Below are 19,308 nucleotides of genomic sequence, written 5' to 3' on the forward strand. Positions count from 1 at the left end.
CAAACACTTAAGCTCGTACCTTTTAGGGGCTTTAAATGCATTGAAGCAATTGTTGCATTACATTAACAGCTGTGCCATTACAGCAGCAGTAAATGAAAGGCAGCAGATCGCTGTGAACATGCAGCTTTAATCCAAGTTAGCCAAGCTGCTGAAAAACAGAGAAGGTGTCAGAGAAATCTGAGAGTTATTATGACTCAGATGGCAAAAGTGGCCCCAATTAAGTCCCAGCCGAAATGTTTAGAGACAAAGAAAAATACAAAAAATAAAGAAGGGACATTTAAATGTGTTGAATCTCTGACCTTTTCCCATCTGAGAGCTACTGTGAAACGATAACAGCTGCGTGCACCGTGTGTTTTCTGAAGCTAAATGACAGATATGAAACCTCCACTGGGCATGGTCTGGACCATACAGCCAGACATTGGTCCAACCAAACCAGGTGGTCTCGGTACTGTCCGTTAGTCTGCGGTAGTGAGGCAGGGATTTGTGATGGGCCAAATCATTCTCAGACCAGGAACAAACATTTCAAACTGAAGCTTTGCAAAATGGATCTGCTGGACGACAGGCATGGAATCTGTCCAACTGATCAGCAAGGCTGAGTCTGTGGTGAGAGTAACTTCTAACCCTGCTGATTTTCAGAATGTCCAAATGCTTTTGGAGTAATTTTGTTTTAATTAGTTATCTGATATGAAAAAGAGCAAAAATAACATCATAATTGTTGCCTTTTACAGTTGGATTGGCAGAGCATAGGGAAATGTAACAAAAATAAATAAAGGTTGTCCTTAAAGGGATATTTCTATATTTTTGAAGTTTGATTCTATGAGGTTCTTGGTGATAGCGGCATCAACCTCCAAACATTTCTGTAAGTGTTGTTTGTCAAACAGGGTAAGCTAGGCTTTATAGCGCCACAGATGGGTAATCTGTAGCGCTATAAAGCCTAGCGTCCCTGGCTGGTCCGTGCACTTCAGCCACTTTTGGTAAAAATTAACCTTGCAAAGCAGATGGATTCGCTTGTTTCCGTGTTTCTCACTCCATCCATCTTGCAAAGCTCCCATCTGAACCCTCTGGGCCCAGTTAGATAGTGACAGGATCAATCAGTGACGAAGGGGCAGTACTTTCAGGCGCGGCAGAGTCATGACGTAAGCGTGCAGCAACAAGAGGCCGGTGCAATTATGGTGGAAAACATTAGCATTGGTACTGCTAAAGCACCAGTTTTATCAGAACTTGATGACATTTCTTCGTTAAAAGAAGAACAAAAAACAGCAGTGAGTTGTTTTCTTTTCAAAAACGACAAAAGTCATGTACTGACATGTTCACAGTCGCCATGGTTCATGTTATGCAGTTCCATAGACAAAATATACGTATATTATGTCTATGAGCAGTTTTATATGGAGTTTATTCCTTGGTAGATGCGCACACGCACCTCGGTAGCGGCGATGACGTCACATGTTTTGTTGCTCTGATCGGCCCGTGAAGATGTGACAGACAGAACGTTCATCCAATCACCCTTCGAGTTATTTTTAAAGGCTCTGCCCTTTCCCAGACGCCGTCTGTGGAAGGTTTCCAGATGGATGTGTGAAAGAAATCTTTCTGGTGTGTCAGGTTTGGTAAAAATGGGAAAAACACAATACTGCCTTGATTGCACACTATATTGAAAAGTTTTGATGCATTTTTCCTTTTTCACTCAGAAAAGTTCTGTGCATCTATTTGCAATGCGAGCTTCTATACCAGCTGTGCTCTTCCGCCTCAGCATATCTGTTAGCGTCTGCAGACTTTGTCAGAGAAAAAAACACCAAATTATGCTCAAACTTGTTATTTCAGCTCAGTTTTGCTGCCATTCTTTATCACAAATATCCTGAAGAAGTGATGTGAAGTCTCACTCATGACAACAGCAGCTTTTGTGGGTATGCACTCGTCACCACTGAGATAAAACCGCTCCTTTTAGTGTTGTTTTAGTTTATATCCTGTGATGACAGTAACTGCCACGGAACAGTGCCTGATCAACAGGAAACTACTGAATGCTACGATAGAATGGGGCGGCACGTACGACCGCAAAAGCCCAGCACTCCATCATTAGCAGCAAAACAAAGCTCTACACTCATACCAGAACTGACGTTCTGTGTTTAAGAGACTGCTTCTCTGACTATTGCAAAGGAAGCGTGCCCACAGAGTTTATATCTTTCCTGACAGAGATTATCTGGAGAACGGGGCGCTTGGAGACTGAAAGGAGGAGGACATGGAGCAGCACGACACCTACAGTCCGGTGGGGAGGAGGCAGAGACAGCGTTTTGCAAGAAGGTGGAAGCAGGGCAAACAAGCCGGGCTGCAGGCTAGGCTAAGAGTGGCCCAATAGTGACACAGAGGCTTTAGGGTGAAAAATGAAATGCTTCTAAAATTTTCAATATAGTGTATATTTGAGACGACATTTTTCGGCCTGCTTTTACCTTAAAATCGCTCAATTACTAGGAGCAGCTTAACCCGTCTGTACAGCCTCGCTTCTCTGTATGAAGGGGCCATGCTCTCTGAAACCAATGCCACTACTATTGCCAAGAACCTCATAACTTCAAAACTATCAAAATAGGTGCTATTTCTCACGTGAGCTGAGCACAAGCTAATTTTCTGCCAACAGGTGGCCTTAGCCCACAAACACGTCATCGCTGCACAAACATTAAAAGGTTCTATTAAAGAGGAAAGAGGCTTTCAAGGTGCGTTTATTGAGGTCAGGATTTTTGGACACAGTCTTGAGTCTCTGGGTGAGCTACTGTTAACATGGCTGTGAGCTACAGGTAGCTCACAAGCGACATGTTACACACCCCCAGAATAAAATGAAAAAGCAAAACACAGGGAAAGAGAGTGTGGGATTGTACAAGCTGCTCTTTTAACCTTTCTCACTGAGCCGCCTCGGCTCTCTCTTGTTCTCACTTCCTTGTCTGTCATTGCTACAAATCTGCCCCCTCCCCTGACAGCACAACAAACTCTCTCTCACATCTCCTCCTCCTCCTCAGTGAGCCCGCACTCTGCTCCAAACATCAAAAATACCCACAGCTCAACACAGCCGCAGACAGTCTCCCTTTTGGAAACAGAGATGACGATGTACTCAGAGTCCCTGGTGCTTGTCGTCAGTCTCCTTCTCTGCGCCGAGTTCCTGCAGGAATGCCGCTGCATTCCCAGGATGCTTCAGTGAGGATGATGGTTGCTGTGCAGTGACAAGAAGAAGACAGCTGCCATCTGATGAGAACGTGCGTGTGTGAGGGAGAAGGAGTGGGCTGTAACATGTAGCTGTGGATAATATGGTGTGATGCTAAATTGTTCCTTAATGGGAGGTCAGTCTTTTCATTTGTGTGTTCTGCAGCGACTAATGTGTCACGGGCAATTATCAGATATATGCTACGAGGTTGCAAGGTCTTATGTGGGATGTTTCATAATGCTGGCAGTGTATTATTCAGCATCACAGTGGGCCATTACACAACCAGTGGGATGTGCTTTTTAAGCTAAATGTGATTTGGCTCACTGACTGCTTTTTTTGGCTGCTTTTTTGTTTTTTAATCCAATAGCCCTCCCTCGAGAATTTCACACAGAGAATGCATGTGTCCAAGAATGCAGGTTTATTTCACCAGTCTGTGCATGAGTGTTACTGAACTCTGATTACAAACTGTGCATTAGAAAGTATTCAGACCCCCTTCACAGTTCTCTGTTACGCTGCAGCCTGATGCTGAAGATAAACTACACACATATGCTGTATATTCTCATTAATCTACACTCAGAGCTGCATCATGACAAAGGAAAAACTACATCTTTGATTTTTTTGCAAATTTAATACAAATGAAAACTGAATATCACATTGACAGAAGTATTTGGACCCTTTGCAAAACACCAGAAATTTTGCTCAGGTTCCTCCCATTCCTCTGGATTGTTGCTGAGATGTTTCTACACCATGATTGGAGTCCACCCGTGTTAAATTAAATTAACTGGACATGATTTAGAAAGGCACACGCCTCTTTACAGAAGGCCTCACAACTGACAATGATATCAGAGCAAAAATCAAGCCATGAGGTCAGAGGAGCCACAGAGCTGAGAGACAGGATTGTTGCATTGTAGGCGACCAAAACATCCTGCTGCACTGAAAGGTTCTGAGGGGCCCAGTGGCCCCCATAATTCTCACATAGAAGGAGTTTGGCTCAGTTTAGAGTTTGCAAAAACTCTGAGTGAAAGCCAGGTGAGCTTTCATGTGTTTTGCATTGAGGAGAGGCTTCTGCCATAAGACCAGATCAGTGGAGGACTGCAGTGATGGTCGTCTCTCTAGCACAGGGGTCATCAAGTACATTTGCTCAAGGGCCAGACTTAGTCCCGACAGGAACTCTGGGGGCCAGACTTTCACATGAACAAAAATTAGATAAATATTTTTGGTCTGATTGAAATATTATTGTAGTAGTATTTGTATTTTCTTTCATAACGAAGGACATTTTTAGTCATTAGCAGTGAGATCTATGCCTATTATCTAATGCAGCAGGCCAAAGGAGACCGGCCTGATAACAGAGTTGGCTGGACCCCTGAAAAACCTTGAGATTGGGCCCTCCACAGTTGTGATTTAGCACCAGTATTAACTCATTTTTGACACTTTGAACCCTTTATTGATACTTTTGCCCCTTTTTGCCTCTTGTACCCAATTTTTGCAAGATTTGAACCCCTTTTGAACACTTTTCCTGGATGTTTTATCCCTTTGTACCACTCTTATGCATGTTTGCCATTTTTCTATTTTTGCCACTTTTAACCCCTTTTCATTACTTTTTTGAGTTATGTTTTTGTCATATGTAACCAATTATTGATACTTTTTGCCCCTTTTCTTCCTCTTTTACCATTTCTTGCCACATTTTTACCTCTTTTCACATTTTTTTCTGCCAATTTCTGTCCCTTTGTGCCACTCCACAAACAATTTTTCCATTTATCACCCATTTTTGCAACTCTTTAACCCCTTTTTTACCACTTTATCTTGTCATTTTTAGAGCACCTCTGCCAACCTTAACCTTTTTTTTAAATATCTACTAATTATGACAGTAAATTTCTGTTAAAACAGATCAAATGTTAAGTTATTCTAAAACTATTTCAATATCAATTGTTTGTGGGATGGATTTAACAGCTGCAGACATTTAAAGCCAAATGATACTCTTAAAACCACAACATCTTTTCCTCCTTTTCTGAATTTAATGATTTGTCAGGGGCTGGACAGGAAGCTAAGGGGGGCCTGATAATTATTATTGTCTGTTATTTGCTCTTTGTGTGAAACTTTTTGCCGTTGTCCTGGCTTGTAGATTTCTTTCTTAATTGGAAGATTCCTGGTAAACAGATCCAATAAAAATGAAAATGATATTTCTAGGAGCGTTTCCTGAACCTCGACCTTTTAACCTCTGATGTGTCAGCAGTCTGATCAGTGGATGCAGCTCTGCTGGTTCTTATAGAGCTCATCTTGTTACCAAAGGTGACCAGAGTCAATACTGTGGAACTCTCTGCCTTTCAAAATAAGACAACCCACATTAAAATAACTCAATTATACCGTTTTCATAAAAAGAGGACATTTTAAATTCTTAATTTTATCTTTGTATATGTTATTCTTAGTCTTTATTCTTATTTTCTCCAGTTTTGTTTTGTCTGTTTTCCTTTTCATTTGAGGAAAAACTTGAGGAAAGTAATACAAAACTAGTTCTAATTGTATAATAATAATGACGACAGCTTTGGTTTATATAGTGCAGAACAGGTGGAGTCTAAGGTGTTTTTTAACAGGTCCAAAGGTGAAGTGTTGCAGATATCTGCAGGGAGGGTGTTCATGGGGTGGGGGCTGTAGAACTGAAGGGTTTGTCTCCGCAGGTATAGACTGAAAGTGCACGTCTGAGGTGCTCTTTGTGTTCATAGTTGTGCGAGCGGCACAGAGACCTAGAGAGCAAAAAGAGCTTAGGACAGTTGCATCCACCTCCTCCACACCGTGGAGCTGCAGCATGGTCTGGTAAATTTTCCATCTCTCTAAAACAGAACATTTTTGCTTCAATAGGCAGGCAGAAAAACAGAAATATTACGATACTCTGAGAGCTGCACCAGGATACGGTTTCACTCTATAAAAACAGCAAAGCTCTTCGCTGGAACTTTGCCACGGCAGTGTTTACATACATGTTTATTTAATGGAGAATCCTTCACCGTACACAGACGAAAGTCTACAAGAGCACAGACAGGTTTATGCATTTTTACTGTGGTTCAGTGATGCTGCTGTTTGGGGGTGGAAGGCAGAGATTCTTCATCAGCAAAGCATAGATAGCATAGTTAGCTAATTAGCTAACAAAAGCTGCATAGCATCATGTAATGTTAGTTTTTATTCATGAGGAAGGCTAACTAAAAATAGATCTGTGATGACAAAAACTAAAAAAAAAGTCTTTTCAGTTGTTGTCACAGACCAAAACTACATCAAAATGTTGGTGCTGAACTTTGGGCATTAAAAATCCATTTTTATTCATATTATATTGTGCATATAATGTGTGTGTTTTCATCAGTGTATTTTTAACCAATTACAGAATTAAAATGAGTGTTTTATGGTTACACTAATTTAACTAAATGGCTGATCAAATTTTTGAAAAGAAAATAAAAGCCTTGAGTTAGAATGTAATGCTATTTATTTTTTTTGACTAAAACTTACTGACTAAAAAAAGAAAATGACAGTTTGTTCAGAGTGCTGCTGCTAGAGTGAGTTTTTTTTGTTTGTTTTTATTCATAGATTTATTTATGGTAGGGGTCGGTCCACATTAATGAACATGGACATGTAAACAGGGCAGATTATAGCCATGGGCTAATTTCTATCAGTAGCACACAGCAGGATGATGGTAAGTTACCATCAAGAATAAAAAACATACATAAAATCAGACAACAAACAGAGACAAAGCAACATAAACGGCTCAGTATTACACCGTTACAGAAGGAGATTTATGACTGACTAGGAATAGAGCGACCACTGCAGTGAAAGTGCATGAGGTGTTAAAATTCATAAGGCTGATGGTAAAGTGCTATAAAGAAGACCGATCATGAAACTCAGCCTTTAAAAACTCTGCACTTGGATTCTGAGAGTAAGAGCATTTACACATTTCTAGGAACTGGAAGAAAACGGAACCTCCAAATGTGAAAGAGTGGTTAGAAACTGTAGAGAACATATAAAGCATGGAAAAATTAACTCACATATGAAAATGAAAAAAGGTGGTTTGAAAAAAGATGGCCCTCATTAAATCAAAGAGGAAAATGTAAGCAGGCTATGTAAGATATAAAAGGATATAAAATGGTATAAAATGTATACATTTAAATGAACTGTGTCCTTTACACGATTAAATAAAATGCCTTTTTTTTCTCCCTGTAGGTCAGTGGAGGCAGTGATTTACTTAAATGCAAGGAAATGCATGAAGGATGGACACGTTTATTTGAATTCATAACAGGGTCAGTTTGTAAATTTAGTCAATCTGTGGACTACTTATTCAGAAATATTGTTATTATTGTGAGTACGTATATGTACATACACACACACACACACACCCACACACCCCCCCACACACACACCCACACACACACACACATATATATATATATACAGTGCTTAGCAAATGTATTAGACCACCTGTCATATTTGTCTCAGAGACCATCCAGCATCATGAAGTGCTTTAATGCGGACTCTTTCATTTTCAGTCAGCTCTCCACGTTTTACCATCTTGAACAGGAATGAGGAATTTCAAACTGAATTCACCCAAATTTGAGCCGGCTCACTGGACTTCTCTGAGAAGTCAGAAATGAATCAAGCATAACATTCAAGCACTAAAACTCATTTTTCTGTTCAGGAATACAAGTAAAGAACTACAATTTCACATATTCATCAAGAAATAATAATGTGCTTTACGATTTTTTTTTTTTTTTCAGTTTTTTGTAAATCAGTAAATTTGAAAATTCATGGATAACAATAATAATTATATTTTTGCATTAAAAATATAATTTGGGTTAAAGAGCTTCTAAATATTGGTGTATTAACCATTGCAGAAACATCAAAAATGATTTTAGTATTTACCAGTGCTGTTAATTTAGGGCAGCTGTGGCATAAACCTTACTTTGGTTAGGGTTAGGGTGGTCTAATACATTTGTTAAGCACTGTGTATATATATATATTCTTTTGTTTTTTTAATCGGCCTGTCAAATTGGGAAAGTCAAAATGTGTAAATGTGTATCTGTGACTGTAAGATGTGCTTTTATGTAACTAAAACTGTTAACTGACACAATAAAGTACAAAAAATAAAAACTCTGCACTGACTGGCTACCTGTTTCTTTTAAGTTGATTTAAACTCTTTAAACTGTTTTAAAGCTTTTAATGGCCTTCCTCCTCCAGACTTTACAGACCGTTCAAGCCCCTATTAGATCCTTTAGGTCCTCAAATGCTTCGCTTTTAAACGTCCCTCATGTTATCCACACAAGCAGAGACAACTTCCTGTTTTTATGCAGCAACTTTCTGGAACTCTCTTTACTAAAAGTAAGCTGCAGACGCATCTTTTTAATCTGGCTGTTAATTTGCCTGATTTTAAGTTGTTTTTATATCTCGTCTTATCTAATGTTCATATATTTTAATGTATACATCCCTAATTATTTTGTTCGTTTAAAAAAAAAAATGCTGTTTTATTCTTTTTTATCTTCATTTATTTCACCACATTTCATTTATTTATTTATTTGTTTTACTTTTATTTTTTTAAATTCTTAATTCTCATTATTTCTTACTCTCAGCATAAGTCTTTTAAGATTGAATCAATTGTTGCAGATTTCTATATTATTTCCTGTCTGTCTGTTCTTTGTGAACACTGCTATATAAATAAAGTTAAGTTGAGTATTTATGTTTAAAAAAGGAAACTGTAAGTTTCTGTTTGAGTAAATATTAAAGCCAGGGGTGAGGAGATTTAAATGAGCATCAGTGGCAGGAGTGACGTTTTTTTTTTTTACATTTTTCCTGCATAAAACTCCTTTTTTATTTTGACATATGAAACATTTGGCTTTGAGAAGATTTTCTTGTTGTTGATGTTGCTGAAAAGCCCTTCTTTCACATGTAGAGGACAAAATAAAGGAAAGAGGTAGTGCCATTTCTGTAACTGCAGGGGGCGCCAAAGTCAGCACAACTATGGAATCCTCATAGAGGCTTTAAAGGGTCATTTCCAAAACACAATAAACAAAACAACAACAAAAACTAAAAACCAACAAACAAATTAATAATAACAGAAATAAAATTACTTTCACCAGCTTCAAATCAATAACTGCCAAATCAACAGTTTCTCCTACAAATAAAAAAAACAATAACAATATTGTTTTACTGCACATGACATAAATAACATGAATGCGCTAGCATGGATGTGCTTCATGTTGGTAATCCTGTTAACATTCCTAAAACCACCACTGGCCTTTTATAAAAGACTTAAAGGATCGGCTCTGAACCGTCCAATCGTTTTTAGCAGAGAAACCAGGCAAACAAACAAAAACCCACTTCAGGGCTCTCATGCATACAAGACCCTGACCCATATTCTTTAATCCACATACAAGAGGGACACAAGAGGCTACAGTGATCATCTTCATTTCTCTTCTTTTAACCAAGACTGTGAGAAGATGGCAGCAGGAATAACAGCAACATCACATCATCCTGTCAACAAGCAGAGGGCTCATATTTCTGCAAATCCTTGCATCATCCTTTCTTTAGAGAAAGCTTTGTTGCAGAAAATAAGCCTATTCATATGTGAAGTGATTACAGTCGGTGTGTTTGTGTATGTGTGTGTGTGTGGTGGTGGTGGTGGTGGTGGTGGTGGTGGTGGGGGGGGATTAAATAGGTCTTGGTAATAAATCTGATGTCTGCTGCCACTGTATAAATATAGCCAGGGGATTTGGCCGTGTTAGACGTTCCAGTTCCATCACCACAGCCTGTTCATCGCGTCAGAGAGGATCGGGCTGAGCTCTTAAACAATGAGCCCACAGAGAAGAAGACGACGCACCAGTGGGGGGTTATTGTTCCGTCTGACATACCTGACCACACCCGGGACAGTCGTTGCCATTCTCACAGGTTCTGCGCCGTGACTGGATGCCTCCGCCGCAGGGCACATTGCAGCGCTCCCATGCAGACCAGGCCGACCAGTAGACATGGGGGGGGCAGGGCAGGTGTTCATTACAGTACCTGTAAAGGAAGGAAGAGACCTCAGGGGTGGAAACTGAACTACTCAGATCATTGGACATTTCTGAAGATGATCAAAGAACTTCATCACACAGATATAACGTCTATCATATACAGCCCCTACTCCAAAAACGCTGGGGCACTGTGTAAAATGGTTTAAATAAGTATTTTAATTATTCTGACCACAGAACAGTTTTCCAGTCTATATCACAGCTGTGTTTCTGGGTTGTGTTCACATAAGACTTCTTCTTGATGATCCAGACTTAACTTAATGTTGACAGACAATGGTTTCTGGAAGTTCCAGGGTTTCAATACTGAATCATGCCTGTTTATAACACAGTGCTGCCAGAAGACCCAAAGATCATGAGCATCCAAAGATGACCTCCAGGCTTTGTGTACAAGGGTTTCTCCAGATTCTTAGAGTCTTCTGATGTTATTATGAACTGTAGACATTCAAAGTCTTTGTAGTTTTACTCTACTTTGTTGCAGAATGCTCCTCCAGCTGTTTTAAGTTTGTGACATGCACTTTTACAGCCTTTTGTTGCGCTGTCCCTAATTTCTTCGGATGTGTTGCTGCCATCCAATTCAAAATGAGCTGATGTCTCAGTTTCAATAACTGATATTTTTTATGTCAGCGGTATTCAAAGTGTGAGGCAGGCCGCCCCTGGGGGGCGCCACAGGACTTCAGGGGAGGCGTGGAACCAAAACCAGAAGAAAAAGGTGATTTGCTTTGCTAAGATCTGCTGCACATGAGGTAAACTGGATAGAGTTCTAGTTACTATAGACTGTACTCTAGTCCAGTACTGAAGTTAGAATTTTCCTCTGTCAGTCCTGGTGATGCTCTACAGCCACCATGTTTAATTAGTAAAGACGTAAAAGCCAATGACAGTATAAGGCAGTGTGATTCCAGTCACTGGAGCAAACACTAAGAAAGCCTCTGCAAGTGCAGGTTTGGGCTCCCACAGTGACCCAAAGTGGGTCCCAGGTAAGGCTGGAGGTGGAGGATGATCTGCAGTTATGAAATCCTGCATCAACTTCATAGATGCAAACTCATCATTCCTACTAAATCAAAGCGCAGATCATAGGTGTCAAACTCAAGGCCTGGGGGCCAAATCCAGCCCGTGGAACAGTTAAATCCGGCCCACAAGAAGATCTCATATTTCTGTTCTAACTGTCCCATCAGTCTGAGGTCTGCAGGTCTCCTTAAGTATAAAAATGTGAACATATCCTTGATGATTTAAGAAATCCTTGTTAAGTCACAAATCTGAAAAAGTAAGGAGTAAAAATATTTAGATCAGAAGTCAGGAGTGTGAGAAAAGAAATTAACTGTGTTTTAATTTCACATTTTCAATTTAGCATCTCACAATTAGGACTCAGACTTAGGATTGTGACTTTTAACCCTTTACAGCCTGAATACACAAATTATAGTTAGAAAATTCTCATTTTTTGGAACGTAAATGTTTCTTTCACTTTCTACTGAAATCCAAAAATATCCACATTTCCATAAAATTTAACATACATAAATTTACATAAATTTAACAATATTTATACATTTGGTGTTTTTGGTAACTGATGATCCACTTGATGGCATTTTTATCATTTATCAGATTGTATTCAGATTTTTTTAATATCTATTGATTGTATTGATTAGATAGAGGTATCATTAAAGTATGTATCAAAAATGATACAACAGGCTTTAAGGGGTTAATTTTATACTTTGAGCATTTCAACTCATAGTTTTGACCTCACATATATTATTCTGAGCTTTAAGATTCATAATTCTACATTTTAAGTGATATTTTGACCTTTTTAACCAATTATTTGTATTTTACCATATTTTTAACTCCATAATCCCGTAGTTTGACCTTTTAGACTCACAATTTAAAATTTTGAATCATATTTTGACTTTTAATTTCATGACTGCAGTTTTTAGTTCATATTTTGACCTTTCAAACTCATGATTTTCACTTCTCTCTAATATATTTGCCATTAAAAAACATTATTTTTCAGTTTCATGTTCTGACCTTTTGAACTAACAAACTTTTTTCAGATTGTGAGCTTTTAAACTTATCTTTTGAACTTTTTAAATATCAAAATCGTTTATCATCAGTGCTAAGTTTTTTCATATTTTATTACTGGTGAAACAAGGTTTACAGTTTATGATTATACAGGTGGCCCTGTTAGACCCTCAGGTTAGTCCTGAATCCAGAATCCGGCCCCTGCTGTGATTGAGTTTGACGCCCCGTTGTAGAGAATAGTATTCAGGTAGTATACACACCAACATATCAAAAATATAAATGCTAAAGCATCTGCTTTACAGATGAGATATATACGTTTGAAAATAAAGTTGTTCACATTTTTGTAATCTTATGTTTTACATGGGTGAGGGTCTCTCACTCTCCCACTCTCCCGCACTGAAAATCCCTGGTTTATGTAGAATCGTGGATAAAATATGGGTTTATGAGATTTGCAAATCCCTGCATTCTGTTTTTATTTAAATTTTACGCAGCGTCCCACCTTTTTTGGAATTGGGGGTTTATTTGTTAAAGTTATAACTTTGGATTTGGGAATCCTACGGTGTGGACTTGGCTAGAAACAGAAAATAAATGACAATAATCTGAAAATGGCTGTAAAAATGAAAGATAAAGATTATCTTCATAAATACTGTAAATTATCTTTGAACTAATTAACATCAGTGTTCATTAAAAGGTTTGTTAAGAGTTTACACACTGGCCAATATGACATCTAGGGGCATAAATGTTGAAGCATTTCTTACAGGTCTTATTGAGAACAAAATTGTGCTTAATGGAGTAAACTAGCCACAAAAAACATGCAGACAGCCCAGATGTTCCAGTAGCCCATATTCTTCTACAGCCCCACTGAGCTGGGAAAAATTAAGAATAAAATTATTGTATCAGGGACTCTCAATATTATCGTTCTGATATCGGTACCGGCAGATATCAACATTTCTGCTGATATTTACATCCAATATTTTAGCCTCAGACCTTGAATTGTGTTTAAAGGACTGAATTTTTAGTTAAATAAAACATGTTTAAATATCAGTATCAGCTAACATGAATCTGTAAATATCAGCATATCAGATATTGGAAAAGAATCCACTATCGTACATCCCTACATTCTTTTGGATTCTTTCTTTATGCTTTTATCTTTTTTCAATGAAAGTGTGTACCATATACACCATATTCACAACTATATATAAATTTCTAACATTAATGCAATGTTAAACAAATCCATAACAATGTTCACATTCTTGCACAAGCAAAAACAACAACCACAAACAAATAGCAAAACAAAACAAGAAGAAAACAAAGAGCAGAAAAGACACAAAAAACATGTCATTCACACTCATCTTGGCAGTTCATAACACATCGTCTTCGTATTACAACATTAAATTTCATGTCCAGTCATAAGCCTTTTGTTCATGTCTCAGTCATATCAAGCACATTTCATCCCACTGTCTAGAAAAGGGGACAAAAGTCATGAGCCTCAAACATCTCTCTGCTATAACTCTCACTCTCTGCAAAGCACTTCCAGATAGGAACCCCAAATCTGCTGAAAAGACACCTAGAACACAGAATGCTGGACACTGAGTCAGCTCTGTTTTCAATATGTTGTTAATACATTTGACAACAGCTGTCCAAAGGTCCTGTGCCATTTCACATTCATACAGCATATGAATCAATAAACCCCACTCTTCATTGCATCTCCAGCATCTATAATCACCCTTAAGTCCCAACCTTGACATTTTTGAGGGAGTCCAATAATTCCTATTAATTATTTTAAATGCAACTAAACGTGTCTGCATGTCCCAGGCTACGGAGTACCATGACTGTAATACTTCTGTCCAGCCCTCCTCATTCTACATATGAAAGTATTTTCTCTGAGGAAATGCTAAACTGGGCATTTACTCTAAAAAGCAAAAATCAGAAGTGTACTTATGCTATTTTCATGTTGCCTTCAACAGTTCTACCAGTGTGGAAACAGAAAGCTTCACTAATAGTAGAAGTTTAGTGAAAAGCTTTAATAGACAGACACATTCTAGCTACTGATGTGGACATACATGTGTTTCTGCAACACAACGGTACATACGGCCTTTAATTTATCTTTTTCTTTAAAACATGAGGTACATTCAGCAGCCTGAAGGCCCTGGCTTTTTAACATGCAAACAGAATTAAAAATAAAGCTGTGTCGCAGTCGAGATGTGTGTCTCACACGCCCGGTCTAAAATAGGTTTTACCAATTCACACCACAATCACACAGAGAAGCAGAGGCTGCTATGTACTGTGGCCATCTAGGGCTGTCAACATTAATGCACTGATTGCACTAATTGCTGTCCATAATCAGTGCATTGATTTTTTAAGGTGATTAGTCATCCCTTTCAGCACACTGGTTTAGCCACTGCAGCCTCTCCCTGCAGCCACAGTGACATAAATGAGGACATAAAAGCTCCTTTATAAATAATCTCAGTAAAAAAAACTCAGACAGCTCAGTGGACTGGTCAAAAGTCATCTGCACCTTTTAACTGTTATTTCCTTTTCAATCCATAACAGGTTCCTTTTTCTGAAGTTAAGTTCATCTCATAATCTCGGCTCTACCTGACGTTTCTTATTGTCTTTCAAAATAAAAGCAGGTCTGTATCAAAAGAAAAAGTTTTAAAAAGCACAAAAATGATCAAATGAAGCATTTATATGTAAAATATTAATTTTAAAATGTGGATAGAATTGCAATAAACTGAGGAAATTCTGTGATTAATCATGATTTAAAACTGTAATCATAATGAAAGCCCCTGTATTAACTGATCCTATCACACACATTCAAACATCACTGATGTAGCAGTGGGGCAGTGGGCAGTGCAAACAGTACAAAGACTATAGAGCCAAATAAGCCGTAATGAGTGGAGATGAAACAACCAGACTGTTAAAAAATAAATAAATATTAGAACATTAGAGCCTTGTTCTAGAGGGGTTTCAACCGGCCATCCACCAAACAGGTTTATACAGACTACCAGAAGCTGCATTAGAAAGCCTGATGAGTTTTACTAGAGTTACTGCTCTGTAACTAAACGTACAGATCCTCATCTGCAGCATTAATAAGACCAGCCTGCTTATGTCTGTGCCAACTCTTCAAGAAAGTTTTTGGCTCTTTAGCTGCTAAATGCTTCACGCTGCCCACCAGCTAGTCACTGATCTTACACACCAGATTTTGCTGCCAAGCAGGCAGTGTAAGTTGTTTTTTATGTTTTGTTACATGCCAAATTAAAACAGTACGCTGAAAGACAGTGTTACAGCCGCCGCCGTACTCCGGGAAATTTACCTCCCTCCCTTTAAATGTGTGTGAGTGTTCCGGTGTGCTGTGTGTGTGAGTCTGAGTCTGCCACTGCAGCTCTCAGGTTGTCGCTGCTGCAGGAGCTGATCTGACTGATCCACCTGCGCTAGGGGAGAATGATTGGTGCAGAGGTTCTCTGGTTGAATAAACCAATCAGAAGGAAGTGAGCTGAGGAGGACTTAAGAAGTTGGCAGACCAGAATTCACTAGCAAGCTGTAGCCAGCTCTGCTCGCGTGCCTCTTTGTTGTAGTTGATATTGTTGTTAATTCTGGAAACTTGCTGAGGCACTAGATTTTGTGAACCAAGTAGCCTCGTTAGTTTTAGAGCACATTGCACACACCTTTAGATTTATTTGTTAGTCACATTAGAGATGGGTGCTGTTTGGTATTGTATTTCCTTTTTGCTTAGTTAGACTAGTTAGGTTTTGTTTCTTTTCTTTTGCTAAAAACGTAGATAGTAAGTTGTAAACTCTAGGTTAGAGTCTCTTTTTGTTCTACTTTTCCACTTTTGTACAGCACTCATTTAGTCCTTAGTTGCCTCACCTTTAAAAACCTTATTTTTGTTAACAAATAATTTAATTTAACCTCTTAACATCTGGTTTTTATGTTACTTCTCTTTCCCCTAACGAGCTGCTCGTAGCAGACAGAAAGTCACTCCACTGATCTCAGAGCAGCTTTTAAGTCGGATGGATTTGACTTTAACAACGTACTATTGTAGTTTTCTTAAAAAGAGTGAGTGCAACCAAGGGCAAATATTGGATAAAGTATATTTTTTTGCCTTGCATTGGTTCCTTACAACTGCAGCATGTCTGAATGTGTCTTTTGAGTCATCTGGAAAGTTAAATAGCTACTTTATCTGCCAGAGTCCTGAAATTAAAATGTGAAGGTTACTGGAGACGTCACCACACTTTTGAGACCTTGCCACCGAACTGAAAGAGCTACAAAGAGTTCTGACCACAAGAAAGGAAAGTCTGAAAAGGCGTGTAAACTTGACTTTAAACAAAATCTAACAAAACTCCAACATTTGGCTTTGATGTGGCCTTGGAGTGCAGCGAACATCCAGCACTGAGGACCAGAACTTCTGACTGAATTTTGCTGCTAAGGACAGGGCTGAGATACATTCATGTGCACTGCTTTATAGCCAGTGTTGCATAAAAGTGTATCTAAGAAAACTCTGCCTCAAATACAAAATGAGTATGCATAGGCATTTTGCATAATTCATTGACACAGGCTATTAAAAAGGCCACAAAGATGCATGCATCATTTCTAATTATATCATTTTACAAGACAGGATTACTGCCATGTCTGAAATACTTAATTACTCAGTGCTCATTATACAATAACGACAGACGAATGCCAGGCTTATTAGAGCCATATAAATTGTTTTATAACTTTGTCGCATGCTATAAAATTGCTTTTAGTGCTGTGTTTGTTGTGTTTTGGTGCACAACTGCCTTTTGAAGCAGATTGAGTCTTTTTGCTACAATAGCATTAACTTTAGATCCTTCCTCGGGAGGTACAGGCGAGATATTTCTATTGTACAGAATCTTCTTTTGTTCACAGCAAATCAAAAGCTGCACTCTGTATATTCTTGTTGTTAAACCATAAGAGCAGAGTGTTCTTTTCCACTAATCTTCATTCTTATAGTGAGTTGATACAGCAAGGGAGTGGGGAAGATTGTGGACGCAATCTTAAACAAGCAGTAAACACAATGATATTCATGCAATATGGAGCAGATTTAAAGCTTCAGAAACACTAATCATTTAAGACAAGTGATTGGCTTTCCACCATCTTATCCTTTTCTCTTCCTTTTAAAATCACACAGAGCTGATCAGAGTAAAACGCTGCTAATTACCCGTTTAAGGCTGAGTAAGCAGTGCGGACGGTGTCAGTATGTAGGGAAATACTGACAGAAGGTGCATAAACGCAGGCATTAAGCAGCCAGATTTAAGCCCATAGCACTGCTGCACACAGTTTCAGAACATTTGCTTGATCTTTAAAAGCTTTGCCTGCTGCAAACAATCAGGGCCCAACTAATGGGAAGCCTGTTGGCTACAAAGACACAGAGACCAGATGAGAAAAGAGTGAATCCTTTTGTAAATGTGCTGCTCTCTGCACGTATGTGCTCATGCATGTTTGAACATAAATGTGTATTAATCCAAACAGTTTCCTTAAGGAACGAGGTAAGGGGCCAGGCTTACTGTTGTGTTTGAAAGGAGGCCTGCGCCCCGTAAAATAAAAGCCTCTCATTCAGTGAGGGAAAGCTGAGAAAAAGTGCCAGCCCTTTTCATGATTAAAGCGTTTTCAGAAGACTACCATTTCACACATGAGTAACTTCAAACAACAGATGTTACACCAGTTCAGCTAAAATGCAAAGATTTTACCACATTAAAAACATTTTTTTTTTAAATGATGGTATACACGCCTGACCACTGACTGCAGTGACATACTAGTTCAGTATGTCTGAGCTGGGGGTGTACGAGGTGCTTAAGGAGGTATTTTAGACACAAGAGTCCTGGGTAAATCTGACCCCTTTAAGGAGAGACAGGCAGAAGAGCAGGAACACAAGCTAGCCTATACCACTGTATAATAATAACATATACATAATAATTCAGCTAATACAAGGAAGACCTGGCTAGCTAATGATGGGCTACTTTAAAGACAATCTCAGTCGCTGACAGCTCATCAGTTTGGTCCACCTGGAAAAACTGTGGTGAGTGAAAGTAGTGCCACAACATCAGAAAGAAAAATATTTTACATTTTCAACAAAGCCTGCTTTGGAGTTTCTTTTCATGGCTAAAATGTTTTTAAAATAGGCTTCATTATGTGGACTAAATGACACCATTTGCATAGTCATACATGAGGGACGGCTACTAAAAAAGAGTCAAGGGCTAATGATTGAACAAAAGATTCTTCACCGTCTTTCTCCTTCACTGTACTCACCTGCATCAGCACACTGCTGCATCCTTCCTTTGAGCACAGATTTCATATAATAATAATAATAATAATAATAATAATAATAAGAATAAGAATTATAATAACAATTCATTATTATTGCTATTATTATTGTTGTTGTTGTTTTTACTATCATAAATATTATCATAAATATTATCATTAACATTATTGTTATTATTATTATTATTATTGTTGTTATTTTTACCATCATAAATATTATCATCATTATTACTATCATTATTATTATTATTATTATTATTATTATTATTATTATCATCATTATAACTATCATTATTACTATTATTATTATTATTATTATTATTATTATCATCATTATATCTATCATTATTACTATTATTATTATTATTATTATCATTATTATTATTATCATCATTATAACTATCATTATTACTATTATTATTATCATTATTATTATTATCATCATTATAACTATCATTATTACTATTATTATTATTATTATTATTATTATTATTATTATTATCATTATTATTATTATCATCATTATAACTATCATTATTACTATTATTATTATTATTATTATTATTATTATTATTATTATCATCATTATAACTATCATTATTACTATTATTATTATTATTATTATCATCATCATCATTATAACTATCATTATTACTATTATTATTATTATTATTATTATTATTATCATTACAACTATCATTATTACTATTATTATTATTATTATTATTATTATTATTATTATTATTATTGTTATTGTTATTATCATCATTATAACTATCATTATCAATATTATTCTTCTTC

At 37.6% G+C, this 19,308-nt stretch overlaps 1 protein-coding gene across 4 annotated transcripts in view; it reads right to left on the minus strand.

Annotated features, from left to right (window-relative positions):
* The window catches only part of sema5a (sema domain, seven thrombospondin repeats (type 1 and type 1-like), transmembrane domain (TM) and short cytoplasmic domain, (semaphorin) 5A), a 262,200-nt gene that overhangs the window by 71,521 nt on the left and 171,371 nt on the right, over window positions 1-19,308 (minus strand). For all 4 annotated transcript variants that reach the window (XR_005993366.1, XM_041813627.1, XM_041813626.1 and 1 more), the window contains exon 15: window positions 10,063-10,210. Coding sequence is in view for 3 of the 4 variants with exons in the window: in XM_041813627.1 (XP_041669561.1) it covers window positions 10,063-10,210 (148 nt within the window). In the remaining variant the exon portion in view is untranslated. The remainder of the gene's footprint in view (window positions 1-10,062; window positions 10,211-19,308) is intronic.

This window comes from Cheilinus undulatus, linkage group 19 (genome assembly GCF_018320785.1).
Source record: "Cheilinus undulatus linkage group 19, ASM1832078v1, whole genome shotgun sequence".
Taxonomy (NCBI): domain Eukaryota; kingdom Metazoa; phylum Chordata; class Actinopteri; order Labriformes; family Labridae; genus Cheilinus; species Cheilinus undulatus.